This window comes from Macrobrachium rosenbergii, chromosome 22 (genome assembly GCF_040412425.1).
Source record: "Macrobrachium rosenbergii isolate ZJJX-2024 chromosome 22, ASM4041242v1, whole genome shotgun sequence".
Classification (NCBI taxonomy): domain Eukaryota; kingdom Metazoa; phylum Arthropoda; class Malacostraca; order Decapoda; family Palaemonidae; genus Macrobrachium; species Macrobrachium rosenbergii.
In genome coordinates this window covers 13,390,243-13,412,147 of record NC_089762.1, presented here as the reverse complement: position 1 = coordinate 13,412,147, position 21,905 = coordinate 13,390,243, and the positions used below count along the sequence as shown (strand labels likewise).

The window sequence follows — 21,905 nt, the reverse complement described above, 5'->3', positions numbered from 1 at the left end:
GCAATGAAAAATAAGCTAGGACACTAACACGAGACACACACAAACAAGTCTCACCTATGCGATACCAAAAGCCAACAGACAACCGACTGGCTATATGGCTGTGAGCAAAATGGTTGATATGCCCAATGGGCATTTGTTTTTAAATCATCAGACTGCCACAGCACTTAATGGCACTGAGTACTCCATCCATCTATGAAGGCACTGAGTACTCCATCCATCTATGAAAGTGTAGGTTCATATTTTATTCCAAGTCCAGTTCCAGTCACAAATGGAGGGTTCAGATGATAACTTACTGGCCCCATGCTGGAAGAAGAGTGAAGGGAGTTGCACCTTATGAGCTGAAGCTCTTAAAACTGGATGCTCAATTGTGAAGTCACCTTATGTCAAGACCTATATGACACATATTTGGCCTGACTGCTGCCTTGCAGGGAAGTTGAGACAAGAACAAGAAGGGGAAAGATCCCAGTTCCTCACCTAAGCGAACTCCAGCTTTATGCATTCTGAAACTACACAGCCTTTTGAGTAACCACCACAGGTTCTTGAAAAAAGAGGCTCAAGGACATGTGGGTGCCTTCCTTACATTAAAGTGAAGTAAAGTTAATCTGGCACTGCCAGATGTCTGCCCCTCATTGCCTGTGGAAACTTTAAGTTTCTTAAAAAGGGGTAGGGAGGGAACAACACCCCTGCTTTGTAAGCTTTTGCATGAACTGGGTGACACCTTCCTCACAAGATAAACTGTATGTCAGCTTGATCATGAAGCCAGAAAGGGGCTCTTGGACACCTTGTGCCTGCAGGACCACAATGAGATAATGACACACTGACTTATGAGGTCAAGTTCTCCTTAGTTAATAATACTGCAAGGCTTGCAGTGGGCACAAAGCTCCAGAAGGAGGGAAGCAAAAAATTCTTGAATCTTGGATGAGTTCTGAGTTTAATCACAAGCTCAGGAAAAAATGAGAACAAGGGGGATTCCCAGCTCTTTGAGTGCCCCCAAAAAAACATGCAAAAAGCAGTGCAACTTGAAAACACTTTGAAGAGGCTAAGGCTAGCAGAAAGAGGCTTAAGGGTGAAAGCTTGATACAAAGCATCCCCTAGGACTCTATGAAGCCAGAGTTAGGCTATAGAGGATAAAAGTCACATCCCACTAATGGAAGCTCCTACAAGCAGAAACAATTATTACTGACAACCTCCAAAACTTCACCTTTTCATATGCAGATGGAAACTCCAGTGAAGGTAAAATCAGAAGCATGTTCAACCAAAGATCAAGCCCTGATCCTACCTGGAAGGTGGCTGGCCTTGGCTTCTGACTATATAGTCAACGAGGAAATACCTTCTTGTTGGAGTCTTTCTAGGGGAAGGTCTTTGTCAATGCACAGACTGTTAAGCAAACCTGAAGGGGAGTACACTGAGAGTCCTTCGGCATGCAGAACATCTTCTGGAATGTCAATGACAGGGAAAGTGGCTTTCTTGATCAACTGGACAACAGGGAACCTTCTCCACCCAACATTACATTGTTACCCATAACACCACAAGCAAGCACCAACATAGCAGTTGGAACAACTGTCTCACCTCCCAAGTGACTCTAAAGTATGCTCCGTTGATGACATGGGTTAAAAGAGCAGTGGTTGCCTCCCCAAGATCATTAAACTCTTGAATAAGCCCAATGATCTCTTGAAATTATCATTCCATCTCAAGTCTGAAGGGGATCTGAAGGGAAAGAACCCTCAGGTTCTAATAAATTTCCCTAAAACATGAGTTACATCCTTTCCTGAAAGAGGCTGAAACACCAGTCTGCCTTGGTGAGGGCTCTTGTGACCATGGGCATGGACAATAGGATTTGGCGATGCTGATCACTGAATCACAAGCTGAGACTGATTTCCAAACCATGTTCCTCTCCTTGAAGCCTTTTGTAAGATCATCTGAAACTGAACTAGAGAAGGCTATGGCTGAACCATGGATGCCCCAAGCGTACATGATCATGCCTACATGGCTTGCCATGATACCCAGCTGTAACTAACAGTGGCAACCTATGGTGTGTGAACCCTCTGTCTGCATGGTTTTAAGTATGGATTGTGCACATGTTAAGTGACAAGGTAGTGTTGACTATTCTCTGCATACTTCGGCAGATGCGCCAACAAGAAAAGTCTGGGGCAGTCCTCATGTCTCAAAAGGAACAGGAAGACACTGGTTCACAAGCATACTATGAGAACCAGGTGTCAACCCTACTTATGGCACACATCCCACCTGCATATCAGAGAACACCAATGTCAATCTTCAAAGACAGATCACACTCATTCAAAATCCTATGGGACTTCTTGTGCGGTGAAAGGTGGCTGCTCTTAATACTAATAGACAGCCACATCTGCAAGTACTCCAGAAGCAGCTGAAAAAGCAGGAGTAGGCAGTGATGAACCACAACCATGGGGAGAGTTTGTCGCACATGCACCTGGGTCACCACTGTTGGAGAGCAAGTGCTCATCACCTACTTACATTCACACATCCCCCTTGGACTAAACCAGTGGAGACCAAGCACATGGGGCAGGGAGAGGAGGAGGAGAGTCCGGGGGGAAGGAGCTGAACAAATTCAGTTGTCAATGCCAAATTATTACCCCCAACCTACTCTCCTACCTACCACCAAACATCTTTGTTACTAGTCTTCAAAGACAGCTTCCTACTTGTGCAGAGGAATACTCCAACATAAAAAGCTCTGGTTGTATTTATGTAAGAACAGACATGAATCACATAGTATTAAAGAAATTTTCCAATAAAATCAGCAGTTGGACTCCTGAAAAGATGGGTAAACATTTGAACAATAATGTTAATAAACATACAAAAATTATAAAGAACATACTGTAATTGATGAAGGAAATAAAAAATGGCAAAAGAACTGCTTTTGCCATCATCAACCATTACAAGTCATCATTTTCATGAAAATATCATCCTTATAAATACTCTAATTTAATAAAAAAAATTATTACAGCATATACAGTTTTGTTCTGAAAAAAGTGATTAGTATCAGTAACAAAACATTATGATTTGTACCATAAAAATAATGGGATTCAATAGGAAAGAAAAAAAGCAAATTCCTTTCCTACTTACTGTATTTCATACATATAAAAGTAATATTGCTGTATTGAGGTTAAAACAAAAATTGTGATACAATGGCCAAATCTCTTCAGACATGCAATACATGTTGAAATCATGCTTCATTTAGAAACTACAGTTGTTACAATATTGCATTATTCAACTAACTTAAAAATTTTACACATTACTAAAGTAAAACAAGGTGAAGCTAAAGTTATTACCACAATAATTTAAAGTCCTTAACAGTAATCTGAATGCCCTGCATGCAAAGTATTTGTTATTTTTTAACATTATTAGTACTTGTAGAAGGCCTTTGGATAATTTGAAAGGGGCCTGGAAATGTATCAAAAGCAAATAAAAAGACCAATTGTACATTTACTACAATATGCTGACAGCTATGCAAGACAAGAAATTCAACTTGGTGACACTCCTTCAAAATGAAGTAATGATAAAGCAACTAACCTGATAAGTCAGCTGTAAGATCCATGTAATGTTGGTGAGATGGGCCCATTGTAGCCAAACCAGAGGGTTGCGGAGAAGGCATGAGGTAATCATCCTCATCAACAGGGAGGTCAAGTCTCAGATCTCCAACCCAGCCATATCCAGGGACAGAATGTGGTGGTCCACAATCATTGAAACAATCATCATCTCCTATATCAGCATCTGGAAAAATGTTGAAGACAGTATATATATCATACCTGTAAAACCTGGAGTATTTTGTTACACAACATACTAGATAAAATAATTGAATATCAACACTAATAATACATAAGATGGAGGTAAATGTTAAGACATCATAATATTTTTGAGTAATGTAATATTATGAGATAGGACAGGCCTCAAAAGAGGTAGAACACTTGTTACCTTTCATACACAGTGGAAAGTCCAGTATGTACTGAAGGCAGTGAGAAAAAGAGTAACAGCAACTTGGATGAAGTTTTGCAATTATTAGACTAACATACAATCTGTAAACTGCTACAATTTATGATACATAATCAGGGCCTATAAAATAGTTTAACCATGCCACTGGATCACATATATAGCCTGTCCTATGCCTTGATTTCCTCTTGAAGGAGTAATGAACATTGGAGCTTGATGGAAAGAGACAAAAGGAAATGAATGACTTATAAAAGACAAAGAAGTGCAGCTAGGTGAATATGGATGCTGCAAGTACTCAAGTATTGCCACCTACAGTGTGCCATGCAAGCATAACATACTCTGTGGAAATCAGTTGTCTAAAATGTTCAGGGCACTTGGGATTGCATGTTACATAACTGTTTAAATAACAGAATGATACAGTTTTAAGTACAGTATTGCAAAAATTATTTTAAATATAAAATTTACCAGTCTGAAACAAAGAGATTTATAACAAAATTGTACACAACAAAAACCTAAGTTATTCTCTACAGTGCATGTAATCTTTGCAGTTACGTTATGTTATAACTGAGAACCACTGTTATTTCACTGACTCAAGACAAGTAGTGCAATGCTAAACAAACATGGTGAACATGCTAGCAAGTCTTACATGCAAACAAAAAAAGCATTAAAGAAAATTCTCCTAAATACTAAACAGTATTCTTTTTTTGGATAGAATAAGGTAATTACTAAAATGTAGGTTTTGAGATACAGAAAATACAGCTAAAAAGTAAGCAATCTTATGTGAATGATAAGTCAATTTTATTACTATAGTTAAGCCTACTTAATTAAAAGTAGCCAAAGCTTAATTAAATATAAGGTAATGAATGTCTTTACTAGCAGACCCTACTGGGCCATGATTGTGGCTCTTTTCAAAATTGGCACCCTGGTGTATGCTGTGTATGTGAAACTCTAGTGGCCAGCTTTAATAATGGCCAACTGATTCCACCTCAGAGCAGCAGGCAAACAAACTGTTAGCTTTGAAAAACACTAGAGCAAAGTACTGCACTGAATTTAAATGAAAAATGTTAGCCTAATTTTTCAAGACCTTGTGAACAAGTGTTTTGGTGAGTAATCTAGGCTAGAGCATGTAACAAATTTCTCATGAAAATGAAATATAGGAATATTTGCATTTTTGTAATTAAGGAAATTATTTTTGTCATTATACAGTAAGACAAAATCAGTTAAATCATTAATTAGGTCTGGACCACATGAAGTTTAGTCGAAATGTGTAAACTGATGATTACAAGGTCAATACAGTGGACCCCTGCCTATTCGCGGTTCCGGATTCGCAGCTTCACCTATTCATTGATTTCTCTGTGGAACACATATACTGTACATGCAGTCCCCAGTTATTGGCGGGGTCAGTTATTGGCGATCTTGTTTTTTGGTGCTTGTCTAGTGACGATAATAACTAGATTTTTGGCGCCAATAACTGGATTTTCAGCGACAATAGCCAAAGATCGGCGCTGATAAGCCCCAAAATTGTCAATTTTCGGTTATTGTCACTCCGTCGGGAACGGAACCCCTGCCGATAACCAGGGACTACTGTACACCTTATTCGTGGAAAATTTGCCTATTCACAGGATTTTTCATAGAGAAATATTCAAAAATTACTGTATTTTCATATTTTCAAGATAAAAACTATTAAAATATTCAAGTGTAAGCATTTTTAGGGGGCTTTTTGGTGTTTTGAACTACCAAAATAGGGAGTTATAAGCGTTTTTAGGAGGGTTTTACGTATTCGCGGATTTTAGCTATTTGCAGGGGGTAGTGGTATGCATCCCCTGGGAATACCAGGGGTTGACTGTTGTATCAGAAGCACACAGTAATCTTACTACACATAAGGTTACTGTGTTTTATAAATACTGTATGCTGTATTGTAAAAAATTGTGTTGCTACTGGTCTAATTGAATGTTTTATTATTTATAGGTCTAGTAAGAAATACATTGCTTGCAGAAGTAAGTGTTTAGCTTTCAAGGGCGACATAGATGACAAACATATTCAAGTATAAAATATTTACTATATGTAATTTTTAAAGTTTTCATAAGCTTTAGTTTGGAATACAGTACAGGCAGTTCCCAGTTATCGGGGGGGGGTTCAATCTGACAGCGTGATGATAAGCGAAAATTGCTGATAACAGAGAATCAGCAATATTCGGCGCTTATCGGAGATCAGCACCTCTTTTAGGTATGTATTAGCGCCGATAACTGCTGATTTTCATCGCTAGACAAGCACAGTAAAACCAGATTGCCGATTAACCGGGGACTGCCTGTATAACGTTTATGGCATCAATGACTTATGCTCTTGTGATGCCAGCTGGTACTGATAACTCAATCAGTACATCAAGAATTTCCCACTGCATTCTGAAATATTCTGCTAGGTACAGTCAATGTTTTGACATATTCCATGCTTAATACATTGCATTCTAACACAGCTCTAATAGCTCTGCCTGCAATCTTAAGTTACATAAGTGCATATAATAGAGCAAAGTGCAACTAAATACAGAAAAGCATGTGGAGCCACGATGCACGAGAGACACACCTTTACCTAGCATCTTCAGCGGATCAGAGCAATAGCGAGAGGACAGTGAGTCACCTCTTGGACGTTGCGGGGACCCTGCTGCTCCAGATTCAAGGTGAGCGTATTTTCTTTCTCTTTGAAGATTATGTCGGTTTTGAGGAGATTCAGCTCTTCCAGATATGTATTCTGCACCAGCATCAATGCTGTTTAGCCCACCCATTGACTTTTTGACTGGTGTGGTGGGATCTGATGTGGAACTCGATGATGTTGTTGTAGTACCAGTCACTCCCATAACTGCACTGCTACACTTTGGTTGTAAATACTCTTCAGCTGCCATCACTATCCCTTCACCCTCAATAGCAGAAGAAAGTGAATGAATAAGCTCCTTCTCATCTTGAGGGGTGTAAGATGGTAAGCGCATCAGTCTGTCTCCAGGAATTACCAAAAACCGTCCGGGATCCCGGGCCATTTTTGCAAACTCATCTGCTAACTCTCGGAAACTAGGACGACTCTCAGCATCAAGCATCCAACATCGAATCATGAGCATGTAAACATCAATGGTGCAGATTGAAGGCTGAGGAAGTCTTTCACCTTTTTCCAAAAGATCTGGCACTTCACGAGCCAAGATATCTTCATAAGGTCGTCCACCATAGGTTAAAATCTCCCAAACAGTTACACCTGAAAGTTTTAATTTAAATTTAATAGTTAGGAATTATGGTGTGTTCCTACCCATAGAATATGAGCTATAAATGAATATGTACACAATAACCAACAAAATGAAAGCCACATTTTGATGTTACAATTTACAAAATGAATAAAGTAAAAAAAAAGACTTACTTTTAAGAGAGGAAGTATAGCAGTATCAACTATAAATTCAATTATGTTCAATCACCAAAACATGACTATGAACTTACCAAATGCCCAGACATCACTCTTATGTGTAAATATTCTATGCTGAATACACTCTAATGCCAACCACTTAATGGGCATTTTTCCTCCAGCAGCTTTATATTCATCTTCATTGTAATCTAGCAGTTTTGCTAAACCAAAATCTGTGATTTTAACACAATTTGGAGTTTGCACCAAAATGTTTCTGGCTGCTAAATCACGATGTACAAGCCGACGATCTTCAAGATATGCCATTCCTCGAGCAATTTGAGTGCACCAATTTAGTAAAGGTTTTGATCCAACCTGGAATTTGGAAAAATTTCCATCTTATAAGTTACCGTAATGAGAAGATAAAGATATGAATAAAATAATTTTGTGGTTTACAAAATATATTTGATGTATTGCATCAAGAATATTGAACAAAAAAATACTGTGAACTAGAAATAAACTTAACAAACACTTTTATCTGTACATACTTTATCTTTGTTGTTGCGTACATAATCGAGGAGACAGCCAAGGGGCATAAGCTGAGTCACCAACATGATTTGTGTTGTCATGCATACAGCTAATAACTGCAGCAAATTTGGGTGATCAACAGAAGCCATGATATATGCCTCTTCCAGGATCTCTTTGTTAACATTTGTTCCTGTTCCTGGAATAAATTTGTACAGATAACCTTTAAAAACCATTAACTGTGTTGTGTTCCCTTCCAAAAGCTTATCAGAAGCACCAATAGTTATTCAAATGATAAAACTAAAATTTACAAACAATGTAAATGGAACAGGAAAGAGAACTGGTATTTTCCAACCTTAATGCAAATAAATTCATACTCACCCTCTCGTAAAACTTTGATGGCAACAGGGATCTTGACATTTTCCCCTTCAGGTACCCACACTCCTTTATAAACAGTTCCAAAGGCACCATATCCAAGTATTCCTCCCTTCCGAAGTTCTGCCTCCTTCACTATATGCAACTTGGCAAGATTTGGCTTTATATTTGTTGGTTTTAGAGGTTCATTATCATCATAAGGCATCATGGTCATTGTCATCTTTAGGGCAGCCTCTTTAGTCTTGTTTCGTTGCCACCACAAATAGCAAAAAACTGCTAGGAAGATGCAAACCAAAAACACACAGCCAAGTGTTCCACCCAAAATGGCTGGTATACTTTCATCATCACTGAAAAAATGAGATTGCAAAAATTAATATATTATCACTGATAATGTTTCCAAGTTTAAGCAAATTCAGAGTAACCAGTCTGTCATTATCACCAATAATTTGACTTTCATCCAGACCTACAGTTTTCCTCCCATTACTATATTGCCAGGATATAAGACAAATAAAAAAAAAGTTAAAGGAAAATCCTGGTGCATCTTTCATGGTAAAAGCTATTAAAGTTTAGCTCACATGATATAAACATCTAGTTCCAGTAATGCTGGTAAACTGGACTATAAACACACCCCCTAAAAACATGCTACCCCATATTGCTGTAACGAAACATGCTACCATATTACTGTAAAGTTATCAGTACAGGTAACTACTTTACAGTTTCAAGGTTGCTGATGAGCAGCAGAGGCAAGGGACAGGCTACTGCAATATCATTATGTCCTAGACACTGAACATGCATGTATGATCAGAGCCCAAACTCCCTTTCCACCCATGTTTCCACCCGTGTAAGACATTCAAATGCAAGGTACAGGCTACTGATGACAAGAGGTAGATCTGTGTATGGGCCAAAACACCCCATCTCTAACTCACATCATGTGTGCAGTCAAAATATATCAAGGTCTTGAGTGGGAAATGAACTTGGAATCAACACAATGGGAAGTCAACACTGATACAACTAGCCACCACAAAACTCATGAAAGATAACAGTACATACCAGTATTCTTTTATTTATAAAAATTGTGGTGAAAATCATGAATAACAAAGCCCACCCTTAGAAGTTTACAAACTACTGTAGACTAGTGGTCACCTGCACACCAAGTTAGACTTTACAGAATGTTGTAGTGCATTGGTTATTGACAAATACTCCGCTTCTCCCTGCTGGTCCCTAAGTGCCCTCCAACATAATATCCAACATTCTCTATCAAATGCATAAAAGTTACAGGCTGCATTTTATGCTTTATCTCTATTAGTATCACAAATAATCTTTAATACACTTTAAATTCCTCCAGAGCAAGTGTAAACTGGAAGAGATGCTTGCTCAGTGCGATTCAATTCCTGTATCCCATACCACATACATAACTATACTGATGTCAAATATCTTTGAAAGGCTTTAATTATAGAATCAGTAATATAAAATGAGAGAACATACTATTTTTATTCTAGTCAGATATGAGTTTATGATTCCGTAAGTCCAAATACCCTCTGACAGTGGAAGAATAAATTTTCCCATACAAAATCATATGGTTAATAATGCTGCTGTAAAATATCTTTGTTGTGAATTCAATTATAGTATCAGAAATGAAATCTAACACATAGGCCTAGCTTAGTCACCAAGTTAGACAGGCCATTGCTGTTGCCATGCTTTAGAAAAATGCATAATTTTGCAAGGGCAGTTAGAAAAAGCCATAATTTGCAAGGGCAGATCTCCCAATATGCCAAAATTTACAATTTTTACTTTCTCTCTTGCTGAAATACTTGGATACCAGTAAGAAACTTCAAAATTAACTATAGTGGGGGAGGGCTGTAAAGCTCAGGGAAGGAGAGGAGTATTTTCATTTTTTACAGAAATAAAGCCCTAAAACTGTGGTGCATCTCACAAGCTGGAGCACCTTATATGCCAGAAAATACAGTATATATTTTTCTTAAATCTTATGAAGTATATTTTCAAGAAGTTACGTAAATAAACATCATTATGTAAAAACTTAGCTATTTTATAACTTAAATAATGGTATATCTATGGTTTATCTATAGAAATTTTCTGTAATCTAACTGAATAATAAATATTATGGAAGCTATAGTTTTTAAAAATGAACAATGTTAACATGTGAAGTACTGTACACTGTACACGTGTTACTCAAAAGAAACACTCACCATAGATCGTTTCAGGGTTTTTGCCATTCTGGTCACATACAAGAGTATAATAATTGGGAAAAAATGGTTTTACTGGTAATTATAAACTTCGCATAAGCTGCAAAACTGTTTGATTTTGGTTTTTAATAATACAATATATGAATAATGTTAAAGCACTTCTTTCACATGGTATTACAATGAGGCCTTTTAACTCGATTGTTAATAAATTAAAATATCTGTATTTCACAACAACCCAGTTTAACTTCCCATAGGTCAATACACTAAGCAAACAATGAAGAAATTTCAAACTTACATTAAAACTAATGGGTCTTTTCTACAATAAGGGTCAGAAGCATCTTCTGGAAATATCTTGTAAGGAAGTTCAGCTGGACATGATGCTGTACAGTTGAAATTGGTATTGTTCATACCTGGCTCGCCTTCTAAATATATTCTGTAATTACGGCATGCTACACACTGAGAATCCAAGGGGCCTCTGCATCCATTGGAGCACTCAGAGGAACACTGAAAAAAAATTAAGTTTACACAAACTTTATAACTGCACTAAGTGCATCGTTCATTTTGTTATGGTATAAATATTAACCATTTTAAAATGATAACAACACATACTTATTGTGCAAACCCATTAATAAAATGGCCTTTCCCCTTGTGAAATGACTCCAGAAACTGCAATTTGAAATATCCTGTATGGAGAAAAGATACACTGCACATGCCCAGTTTGTGTGTTGGTGTCACCAGTGTGCCAACCTCAACTTCAAAGAACACAGGAAAAAGGAGGAAACAGAAAGTTGATGATTAATACATTGCAGAAAAACATGCTTTTGTGTTGAAACACTATATGCTCTTTAGGCCCCATTAATCATAACACAGCATGGACTGCAGTTTAGAGGCAGGACAATGATGCAGTAGACCTAGGTGCATTGAAATTCAATCCCTAACAATGAGGGGAATAGAGCAATGTTGAACCCTTCAAAACTCATGGGAGCTTCCATAAGTAGTGGATTTGCAATGGAAGACATAATTCCAAAGAATATTTACCAAGCACATGAGGCATTATGGCAGATACTCCATGAAAACACATGCCACCAAGTGTGCTAGGCCCTTGGCAAAATATGAGTAAACAATAAGTTTTGTGACATCACGTAGTAAAATCTATCGAACATGTTTTAACAATGTCCTGTTCCTCTCTAAAGATGACATAGACCTCCAGGTTACAATTAAAGGTCAAAGAAAAGGAAAAACCCTGAACATCAAGTACTCAGACCTTGAGTTGTGAGATATTTCCTTATGAGACCACAATAAGCCCATGAAATAACCTGCAGGTACAAGATAGAATTCATCAAACAGAAAGATTCTGGCAAATCTTGTATATGAACAAATGAGAAGGGTGGAAAGATTCAGTTCTTTGGAGATATGACCTGATGGCTCTTGCTAGGCAAAGAAGGCTATCCTCAGCAGAAGAGGGAGCCAAGCAGGAATGGGAAAAAAAAAAAACATTTTTCTAGAAGACTGTATTTTAGCTACAAACTCTAAGGTAAAGGAAAAACTCACTGAAGGCAAATGGCTGAAATGACAGACTTCAACAGACAGGGCATGGAGCATGCTGACATGCTTAGAGAAGGCAAAGCCAACCAAGGACATTATCTGTGGGTCACATCCAGCAAGAGGGTGGTAGCCAGGGGTTCATGATGTAATCTAACAATGCTGTGCAAAACTGTGGTCAAGCCCCAGCTCTGAGTTTAATAGTATCCTTTGCTGAAGGAAAACTGGAGAGTATAACAATAACCCTTAATGGAGAGAGAGAGAGAGAGAGAGAGAGAGAGAGAGAGAGAGAGAGAGAGAGAGAGAGAGAGAGAGAGAGACCATTCACATCATGCAGTGACCTCTAAAAAGCCACTCTCAGAGAGAGTGGCTTTTTAGAGGTCACTGAGACTACTCTGGATACCTTCCACATGTGAGGTGCAATGACTAAATGACTGTTTTGGTAGTCTCCTCCAAGTGGAAGGAGTCATCAAACAGTGAGGTCTAGGTGGTGTGGAAACCAATCCTGGTGTGACCAAAAGGGGGAGATGAGTCGTAAGAGAATTCGTCTGGATTCGCGGCTTCACATATTCACGGATTTCTTGGTGGAACATGTATACACATTATTTGCAGAAAATTTGCCTATTTGTGGTATTTTTCATAGAGAAATATTCACAAATTACTGTATCTTCATATAATTTTCATAACTAAATGGATTTTTGTGAAAAAACTATACAATATTCAGGTATAAGCATTTTTAGATGGTTTTTTGGTGTTTTGAACTATCAAAACTAGCAATTATAAGTGTTTTTTGAGGGGTTTTAAGTATACACGGGTTTTAGCTACTTGTGGGGGGTAGTGGTATGCTTCCCCCGTGAATACCGGGGGTCGACTGTATCCTCTTTGGTTGGGATCCAGATGGATGGGGGACACTGAGGAGGCCTTTTGGCATGAAACCAGCTATAGCTGGAGGGAGTAGATGTGAAGACAACTGTGATCAACCAGCTTCTCAGAAATAACAGATAACCTGTCAACACCTGCCAAGGTGACAAAAACTTCCATATAGTCTCCAGAAGAAGCTGCAGGTGCTGCCTCAACTTCTCCCTTGAAGAGGCCAGAACTACCAAATGGTCCAGATATTAACAGTAATGGACAATGAGCTCAGACATTCGTGGATGCCGCAGTTTTCATGTAGAGTTAAGGAGCTGTATACAGTCTGAAGCAAAGGGCCCAGATCTGGAACACAGCCATGCCAAATGAAATGTAGAAACTTCCTTAAAATTGCATTCAGGTCTAGTGTTAATTGATCTCCAGACAACTCCAATGAAACCTGAGATGGTTGAGATTTATAATTAGCCACTGATCTTGCAAATACTACAGAACGAGGAAGAGCAGACAGTAGAATCCTACCCTACAAGGGCAAATCTTCTCAACCCCTCTGCCACTTGGACTGAGGACAAAGGGGCTGGAGCACTCAATTTAATTACAGCAGACTTGGTGGCAGTGTATGTGAGCTTGTTGCCTACTCACAAGCCAGATACTCACGGAACAAATAAAAGGCTTTAAGACAGGAAATGCATCAGGAAATACTGTATGCAGTAAGTGCAATATTTCCTAAGACAGCAGCCTAGAGAAATCTTGGGAGGCCACATCTCTCTTCATCATCACATTCAACAGCATACAACACATACAGCAAATATGAACTGAAGTGCACCCACAGAGGGCAGGGATGGTGGGCACTCAAAAAACTTTAAAGGAGCAACAGTAGGCACAGGAAGCAAGACTACACAAATGAATTAACAACAGCCAAAACTAGTCCTGGAACAAGGAAAGTATCTGCTAACAGAATAATCTCCAAGGAAGGGGTGGGTGGTATCACAGGAGTGCTGGGAAAAGAGCAAGAAGAATAAAAATAAAGTTGGAAGAAGCAGGCAATGAGACCAGGAGATCTCTCTAAAGCAGGCCATGCACATAAAGGACTGACGCGCTGATTTTGCCAAGATTGGCATGAACTGGCCAATCTTTATTGTGTATGGGGGCAAAAATGACAAACCCTGCAAGGCTAGCCAGTCCTCTCATTTTTTCAACATGTTCAACCAGACAGGTCAGTCTAGCCAAGTTTGGCATTATCCCCCACCAGTCTGTGGTATGTGTGGGGATGGACTAGCAGGACGACTGGGTTGACCCACTTATTTTGACACGTATCATGCAGCCTCGTCACTTGATCGGAACGCGTAAACATTCAGTGGTCTGTGATGGTATGTGTACTTCCTTCAGTTCCATAGAGATAATAGTGCCATAGAGAAAGGATGTCTCAGGCCACCAAGTATTTACCTCACGGTTTTGTGTGTGAGTTTATAGAAAAATACAGAAGTCTGCCATGTTTGTGGAAAATATGAAGTCCAGAATATTCCAATAAAGTAATGATATACCTGTCGAAAACTTGAGGCCTTCCAATGACAGGCCTGTTGCTAGGTGTCTTAATGTTGCAAACAACTTTTCCTCTGCAAGTATCAATTTCCTCATCACTGTATCTTCCTTTGTTACTTTGGGAGACAAAAGTGCTAAAAGGACTCTGAAGGCATTGTCAGTCATTCGCAAATAATTTCTGAAATCATCTGGGTTATTTTCCTGCAGTTCCTTTAACGAAGACATGTGCGAAAACTTCTCCGTTTTTCAGCCATGTCATACAGTTCTTCCCTGGATGTCGATATTGTACTCGCCTAGCACTCTCCTAGGCCCGCGTTCGATTCTCCAGCCGGCCAGTGAAGAATTAGAGGAATTTATTTCTGGTGATAGAAATTCATTTCTCGGTATAATGTGGTTCATATTCCACAATAAGCTGTAGGTCCCGTTGCTAGGTAACCAATTGGTTCATAGCCATGTAAAATAAGTCTAATCCTTCGGGCCAGCCCTAGGAGAGCTGTTAATCAGCTCAGTGGTCTGGTTAAATTAAGGTATACTTAACTTCACCCATACATCACGCTTTTTCTTGCTAATTTCAGGCTCCTCTTCCTCTTGTAATATAGCACTGTTATTATCGTGCTTATTTGTCTTTTACTTGGCACCATTATGTAACCATCTATAGATTATGTGTACACTGTGAGGGAAGAGGAAATTAACTATCCACATGTTGGAGCAATGCTACATCCTCTCCCATGTACGTATGATACGTGACTAAAAATTACGTAACCATGTTTACAGTCCTCTTGAAATGTGCTGGCAAGTCAGTAGCGAGTGTGGGTATTTTTTACGTGACAAAAGCCCCCATCCAGTCCAGCAGGACAAACCCGATACCAGTCCTTTACGTGTATGGCCTGATTAAGGGGTGATGAGAAGATAGTCTAGAGGGATAGATGTCTGTGGATGCAAAGCTTTGTCAGGTGAGAGGACAGGTTGGGGTTGAAGCTGAACATAGATGATGCCTCTTTAACTGAATGTTCTTAATAGGCATTATAGACAAAAAAAAAAAAAAAGGATACCTTGTCAGATGAGACTTAAGACATAAAAGTGGCAGTTGCAGCAAATTGTGATGAAGAGTCTTACGACTTACCAGCTGCAGCAATGACTTAACAACATTTATGCCTAACTGCTGGGCACACAGGAGCCACTAATCCAAAGTCCAATCTACATATGCTACAAATCTGTTGAGGTGAACACTGTTGGCCCCTATAGAAAGGTCACTGCAAATGTGTGGTCTTGTCCAAGAAAGATGTAATATACACATAAACATGCTGCAGAGACATGAATAATGACAAATAAAACCCTGAACACTAACACAATTGAGCAAAAAGTAGTCAAATCACAATTAACAAATACAAAATTCCTTAATACTAGGCAACCAGAAATAACAGTGAGAACCAGCAGTAACCATTATTGTGTACTGTATTTGCAAAAAAATGAAAAAAAATCTTTGTACAGTAACCAAATAAACCATCCCGGAGAAGGAGTAAGCTAAGGCCAAAATTTACTCCCCAAGGCTCCCATGATACCTCAAAACAAAAACTAAGCAAACCAAACAAAAACTGAAGGAATCACATGAATGATGATTTATCTTAAAAGTGAAAGAAGTAAGAACTCATAGTGGCAGTGAAAACACCACTGAATGAAAGGCAGGATGCTAAATTGTTAATAACTACACTCAACACTAAACACAGCACATCAGCACTTAAGCGCAGCATATTAAAGTGAAACAAGGAATGAGTAAATGTGAATAAAAAAATGAATGGCACATCAACATCATGGAAAAAATAGTGATAATTCTTGAGTGGCACAACACAACTCTGAAGTTAAATACAGAATGATATCTTATTTCCCTGCTTTGCCAGTGAAGCATGAACTAGGCATGTGCAGTGGATCTTTCTTACAAGACCTTTAAATTGGTTTGAATGGAGTCTTTTATATGGAAAAGCTATGATTAACAGACTCATGAAAAAAATATTTCTAAAACAAAAAACTACGCAATATAACAATAGTACAGTAATGACTTTTCTCAACAGGCCATATTTACATCATTAATAATACTGTAGCATGATTCTAGAGTGAATGCTTTACTGATTACATACCTTGAAACACTCGTGCTTGTTCTCATCAGCATAATGATCTTGTGGGCATTCATCCTCACAATGCTCTCCACGCCGGTAACTGACACACTCATGGCAAACACTTATGTGGAACCCATATGCAGTGCAATTTTTGCAGCGCTGATGGCACTGCCTACACATGGTTTTTCCAGCAAGACGCAAAAGGTCACCAGTTTCTTGATGTCCAACCCACTCTGAAAAGTATCCACTGGGACAAGGCTCATGTTCAGGCAAACAGTATTGAACCTGTAGATCTCTGTCAATGACAGCTTTCTTGCAAGAAGTACAGCCATTCGGACCTATGTTATTTTCAGGACCAGAGCAACCATCCACACAATTCTCATGACATGATCTGCAAATCCCATTGTCATTGTATTTGGTCTCAGGACATCTTTCTACACAGTAAGGTCCATCTTGGGCATTCTTGCATTGTTCACAGTGGTTTGAGTCTGGTCCACGACAGCTACTTTTACATTCTTTGTGACAAAAACCACAATTTTTAGAACTCATTTCATAAATACCAGGAAGATTACAGTTATTGATACATTTGTCTCCCAGTTTATAATTCTTGCATGAAAGACATTCATCATCACCTTTTCCCCAGCAACCTTCATTACTACATTCGCTGTGACATACAAGGCCATCTGCCACACATCTCTCTTCAACATTATTATTTTGTAGCAACACTTCTGTCTTGGAATCTCCATTGTTCCCAACCATTTTCTTCCAGTTGATTTTGCCTACAAAGCAAAGGTCTTTGTTTTCTAAAATGTACACTTTCCCTGACCGAATTCTATTCAGTGATCTAAAATTCAGACTTTTGAGCGATGTTTTTACAATATAAAGTGATGAGAAATACTCTGTCAAGTCCCGTCCACCAATGATTTCCAGATTTCTAAGGAAGGAAAGTTGAGTAAACTCTGGATGAGATGCCTGAATGTTAATATGACCTGTGATTTCCTTGAGTGAACTAAAGACTTCTAACTTTGATGGATGCATTTTAGGGTGTTTCTCTCCAAAAGTGAAGTTTGGGTAAACCTCCTGAAAACCAGCAAAAGAATGGTCTAAAATAGTAAGAGAACCATCAATTACTGTGCAACCCTTAAATGAATCTATGTTGCCAGCATGGATATACTGACCACCTTTGCAATACTTTGGACATGGACCATTACAAGGAACACATTCTCCACCCACAGCTTTTTTGCCTTCTGGACATGATCTAACGCAGGCACCACTATCTTTCAACAGATGTTCCGGACAGCTCTTCACACATGTTGCTCCATATGCATATTTGCCATTTGGATTAGTTTCCCAGGAATATGTTATAGTGTTATACCTCTGCATTGGAGGGCATTCAAGTTTGCATTCGCCATCATCATAGAAATTACTGCAAGCCTGTACAAAAATAGAAGACAATTACAATGGGATTTAATTATACTCCATGAAATAATGAAATTTACTTACGCTCTACATTGAAAATAGGCTTAATGTATTTTAAAAATATGTTAATATTATAATGTTTACACTTACACAAAAATATTTCACATAAAAAAATGAAGGGTAGGCACAATGTACATAGGGGAATTTGGATTTTAGGATTTTTACCTAATGAAATATACATATATTTTCTAAACATGTTTTCTCATCTTTGTTTTGATTTGATTTGTGTTTCTGCAAGCAGTTATCTTTTGTCCACTTAATAAAAAAAAAAATGAATACTATATGTGCGACCATCCCACAAAAATTTATTCTACAAATATATACAAGTTTCATGGCTCATTGCAAGCAAGAAACAAGTCCATCTAATGACACATTTGAAACTAAATCTTAATCCACTCCTCTCTTGGTTAGACCTGAAGATCCGGTCAATAGCCTACGATCAGTGCTAATCTACATTGAGGGGTAACCTACGAGTGTGAAAATTTACTCTAGATTACCATATAAAATTCCTTTTATCTTTAATAAGTGGATTTTTTAAAAATAACATTTTATAGTAAAAAATATTATAAATACTCTTTGAATCTAACACATTTTGAATGTAAATCCCTACCATTCAAGCCTATGTCAACTTCAAATAGATTAATTTCTTATATTCACGAGACTTACACCATAAACCTTATTTAATTAGTGTGTATATACATCTTGAAAAAATTTTGTTGAGAGTAAAAGTTGTTATTTTGGGAAGGAGAGGCTCTTTGGGGCTCTCTCTGAGAGTGCCCTCCAAAAATCTGCCTAGGTTACATGTTATTTTTATTCACCAACTTCTCAGTCATGTGCACTAATATGATATGAAGTTGGGAAGAGACATAGTATATTAAAGGGTACAGACAATGTAATTAGGTTACTTAGGATTTTTAGGGTTGTACCTTACATATATGTATACCTACATCCATCATCTGAACATATTTATTATGTTACTTTTGCTTTATTTGTGTTTTATGCCCAATCATCTGTTGTCTGCTGAAAATAAATGCATTCTCGCATTCTCTGTTAATATGACATTATTCCACGATTCTAAATAAAGTAAAAAAAAAAAAAAAGGTCAATGATCACTATTAGAAACAAGATGCCAGTTGATATCACAGTATGCTGAAAACTGAGTCTGAATGCACACTTTATTTATCAAAATAGTTCTAAAGACCAGGTAGAAAACCAGCTTTATTTGGAATTTAGGATAGCTTAAGACTGATTCAGAAGTTACTTTTAGATTACCATACAAAGTATCTTTTACTTTTTATAGAGCAGACTTTAACATTTTATACCCACCAAAATATTATAAAGATCCAGTTTACAATCTAAAATACTGTAAAGACCTTAACTATCTTTACAAATCTATATGAACATTTGGATGAATGGACTTTAATATTTTATACTTTCTACAATATTGTAAAGATCTTTTATATAATCTACATTGTTGTAAAGATCTTTTCAACTATGGTATCTTTTCTAATCCTTATGAATGAATGGATGAATGTTTTGCCGTCTGTTCTAGGAGTTTGCATTTTACTAAAAGTCTTATACCTACTGTAAGCCTTTGTTTGTATTCACAGACTTTTTCTATTGCAAACCCCTCTACTGTATATGATATTTTCCTAGCATCTTATTAAACTGTAAATGGTAACCATGGAATGCAGTATGAACACAATGGCATATGCATACTGTATACCCAAATAGAAAAATATCAAGCATAATAATTTCAATATATACTTTAATGTTTATGGTTTGTGTCTGTCATAATTTTGCTATACATATAATTTTTGTGAAAAAGACAGGTAGAATGTATAACTGATTGGCATGTGATATCAACTATTCCCTAAGCAGCATGTCTCATCACTGTATTTTTTACTGTGTATACTGATGGAGTAAATAAGAAAGGGCTGTAGTTTGTTAAGATCTGACATTGTGAAAAATGCGAAGAGTATAACAATTTAGTGTGTTGGTAAAAAATTCGTGTTTACATAATATGACTGCCTTTGGTAATCTGGATGTGTCAGAATGCAAATTTTCAACAGACCATACATTTAGACGATTTTTTGTATCTTTAATTCTAATTTTAAGTTAGATAATCAATGCAGACAGCAGTTTTTGCACTGGATTCCATTTTCTCATACTTATATTTCCATATATTTTTAAATTTACAATTAGGTTCTGATGGCCAAGATATGAACTACATATATGGTAATTTTAAATACTATGCAGTACTAGGAAATTTTAGGCAAATTGCTGTTTGCGCTGCCTTATGCCAGCTTAGGTTCTTCCTTTTGAGCAGCCTGTAAGTTTTGGAAAGTATTTAACAAGGCTACACTTACAGACTCCATAAAATTTATTGTCACATGCAAAAAGTTAATACAGTACTCTATAACATTGCAGAACTCTTTCTCTGTATAACAAAAAAATGTAACTGAAGCGCATTTCCAACTGTTTAAACTAATTGGCACATTACCTAAGCTGAAAAAATTAAAGCTGCTACAGAAGTAATTTACAACTTTTGTATCAAAAACAACTTTATTATTTTTTATTTACACTGCATATTTTAAAAATACATGGCTAAATGAAAATGGATTCATATGCTATAAATATACTACAGGATAAATGGTATCTCATTCCAAATAAAGAAAACCAAATATAAAACGAAGGGATGCTAATATGTTTTACGGTCTTGTGAACCAAATCTTTTTCACAATATTGAATCTGGTGAAAATAAAAAAAGTGGAAATGTTCTCTAAAACTTATTCATAGTTAGTCAGTGTATTACATACATACATACACACAAACCAAACTGAAGAATGACATCTAAGCAATTTTCATTACTAGGAAGTACCTGTAGCCAACTCTTAAAAATTCAGTAAAAACAAACTATTGTAACTTGGATATACGGTATGCTACTTTTTTTATTTCAGTATTGCAAGTCATTAAATACCTGGGAAAGATAATTTAATACACAAATAATTTAATGTTCAATCAGCTTAAGCTTTACAAACAAGAGCTAAATTATATCAACAATTAATCAACTGGAAACTAAAAGTTCTCTCTAACTTACAAGACAATCCCTCTGGGTAGGGCCTGTACATCCTCCGGCACAAAACAGATGACAGCAATCCCTAGGTCCTGGTCCATAGCACCGGCCCTCACTGCACTGGGGTGAACAGGTCAATTTACTGAATTTCTGACAGTTTTCCTCGCCTTCACCCCAGCACCCTTTGGTGCAGGATTTGGAGCACTGACAAGTTCTTCTGGGCTCAGTAAAGTTGTAAACGAAGTGATAAACGCCTCTGTCATCTGTCATAATCTCCTTCCAGTCAATAGTTTCCATATGGCATAAGTTGTAGTTGTTTATGACCCCAACACTTCCTTGAAGAATATCTGTAAATGGTTGCAAATATAACTGGATTAATAAAGAAATCCTTGACACTTTTCTGACTGCAGTCACACTTTCCTTTACAAAATATTATATTACCGATTTTTTTCTACGAGGCAGTTAATGCTTGAGCCTATAGTAAATGTAAATGAACTTCAGTAACCCACCATTTCAACAAATTAATAGCTCTATTCAATCTTTACATCAACATATGACCAGGCTGAATAAGTAAATACTATCCTTATTTACATCAAGATTCATCTCTTCATTTTTATGACTTCAATTATGTTAGTAATATCCAGTGAATTTCACTATGAGTGTGGTTTCTTAGCAATGAAAATGCAGCATACATGCATGGACCTACTAAGGGATTATGGAAAAAATGGTGTCACAAAAGTTAACCTAGTTAATATGAGAAATTGGCATTATAACTCAATATACTGAAAAAAGTATGAATTACTGCACAGTTTTGATGATTAGTTCCCCAACCCCTTGATTATT

The 21,905-nt window shown here is 37.4% G+C and overlaps 1 protein-coding gene across 4 annotated transcripts in view; it reads right to left on the bottom strand.

Moving 5' to 3' along the window:
- Nucleotides 1-21,905, bottom strand: part of Egfr (epidermal growth factor receptor) — a 625,196-nt gene that overhangs the window by 3,063 nt on the left and 600,228 nt on the right. For 2 of the 4 annotated variants that reach the window (XM_067124224.1, XM_067124225.1), the window contains 8 exons: nucleotides 21,087-21,409; nucleotides 16,529-17,941; nucleotides 10,738-10,946; nucleotides 8,245-8,585; nucleotides 7,887-8,062; nucleotides 7,437-7,713; nucleotides 6,550-7,200; nucleotides 3,547-3,747 (listed from right to left, as the gene is read on the bottom strand). In XM_067124224.1, coding sequence (XP_066980325.1) covers nucleotides 3,547-3,747; nucleotides 6,550-7,200; nucleotides 7,437-7,713; nucleotides 7,887-8,062; nucleotides 8,245-8,585; nucleotides 10,738-10,946; nucleotides 16,529-17,941; nucleotides 21,087-21,409 — 3,591 coding nt within the window. Of the gene's footprint in view, nucleotides 1-3,546; nucleotides 3,748-6,543; nucleotides 7,201-7,436; nucleotides 7,714-7,886; nucleotides 8,063-8,244; nucleotides 8,586-10,737; nucleotides 10,947-16,528; nucleotides 17,942-21,086; nucleotides 21,410-21,905 lie in introns of all 4 variants that reach the window. The other 2 variants (XM_067124222.1, XM_067124223.1) reach the window with 1 other exon arrangement.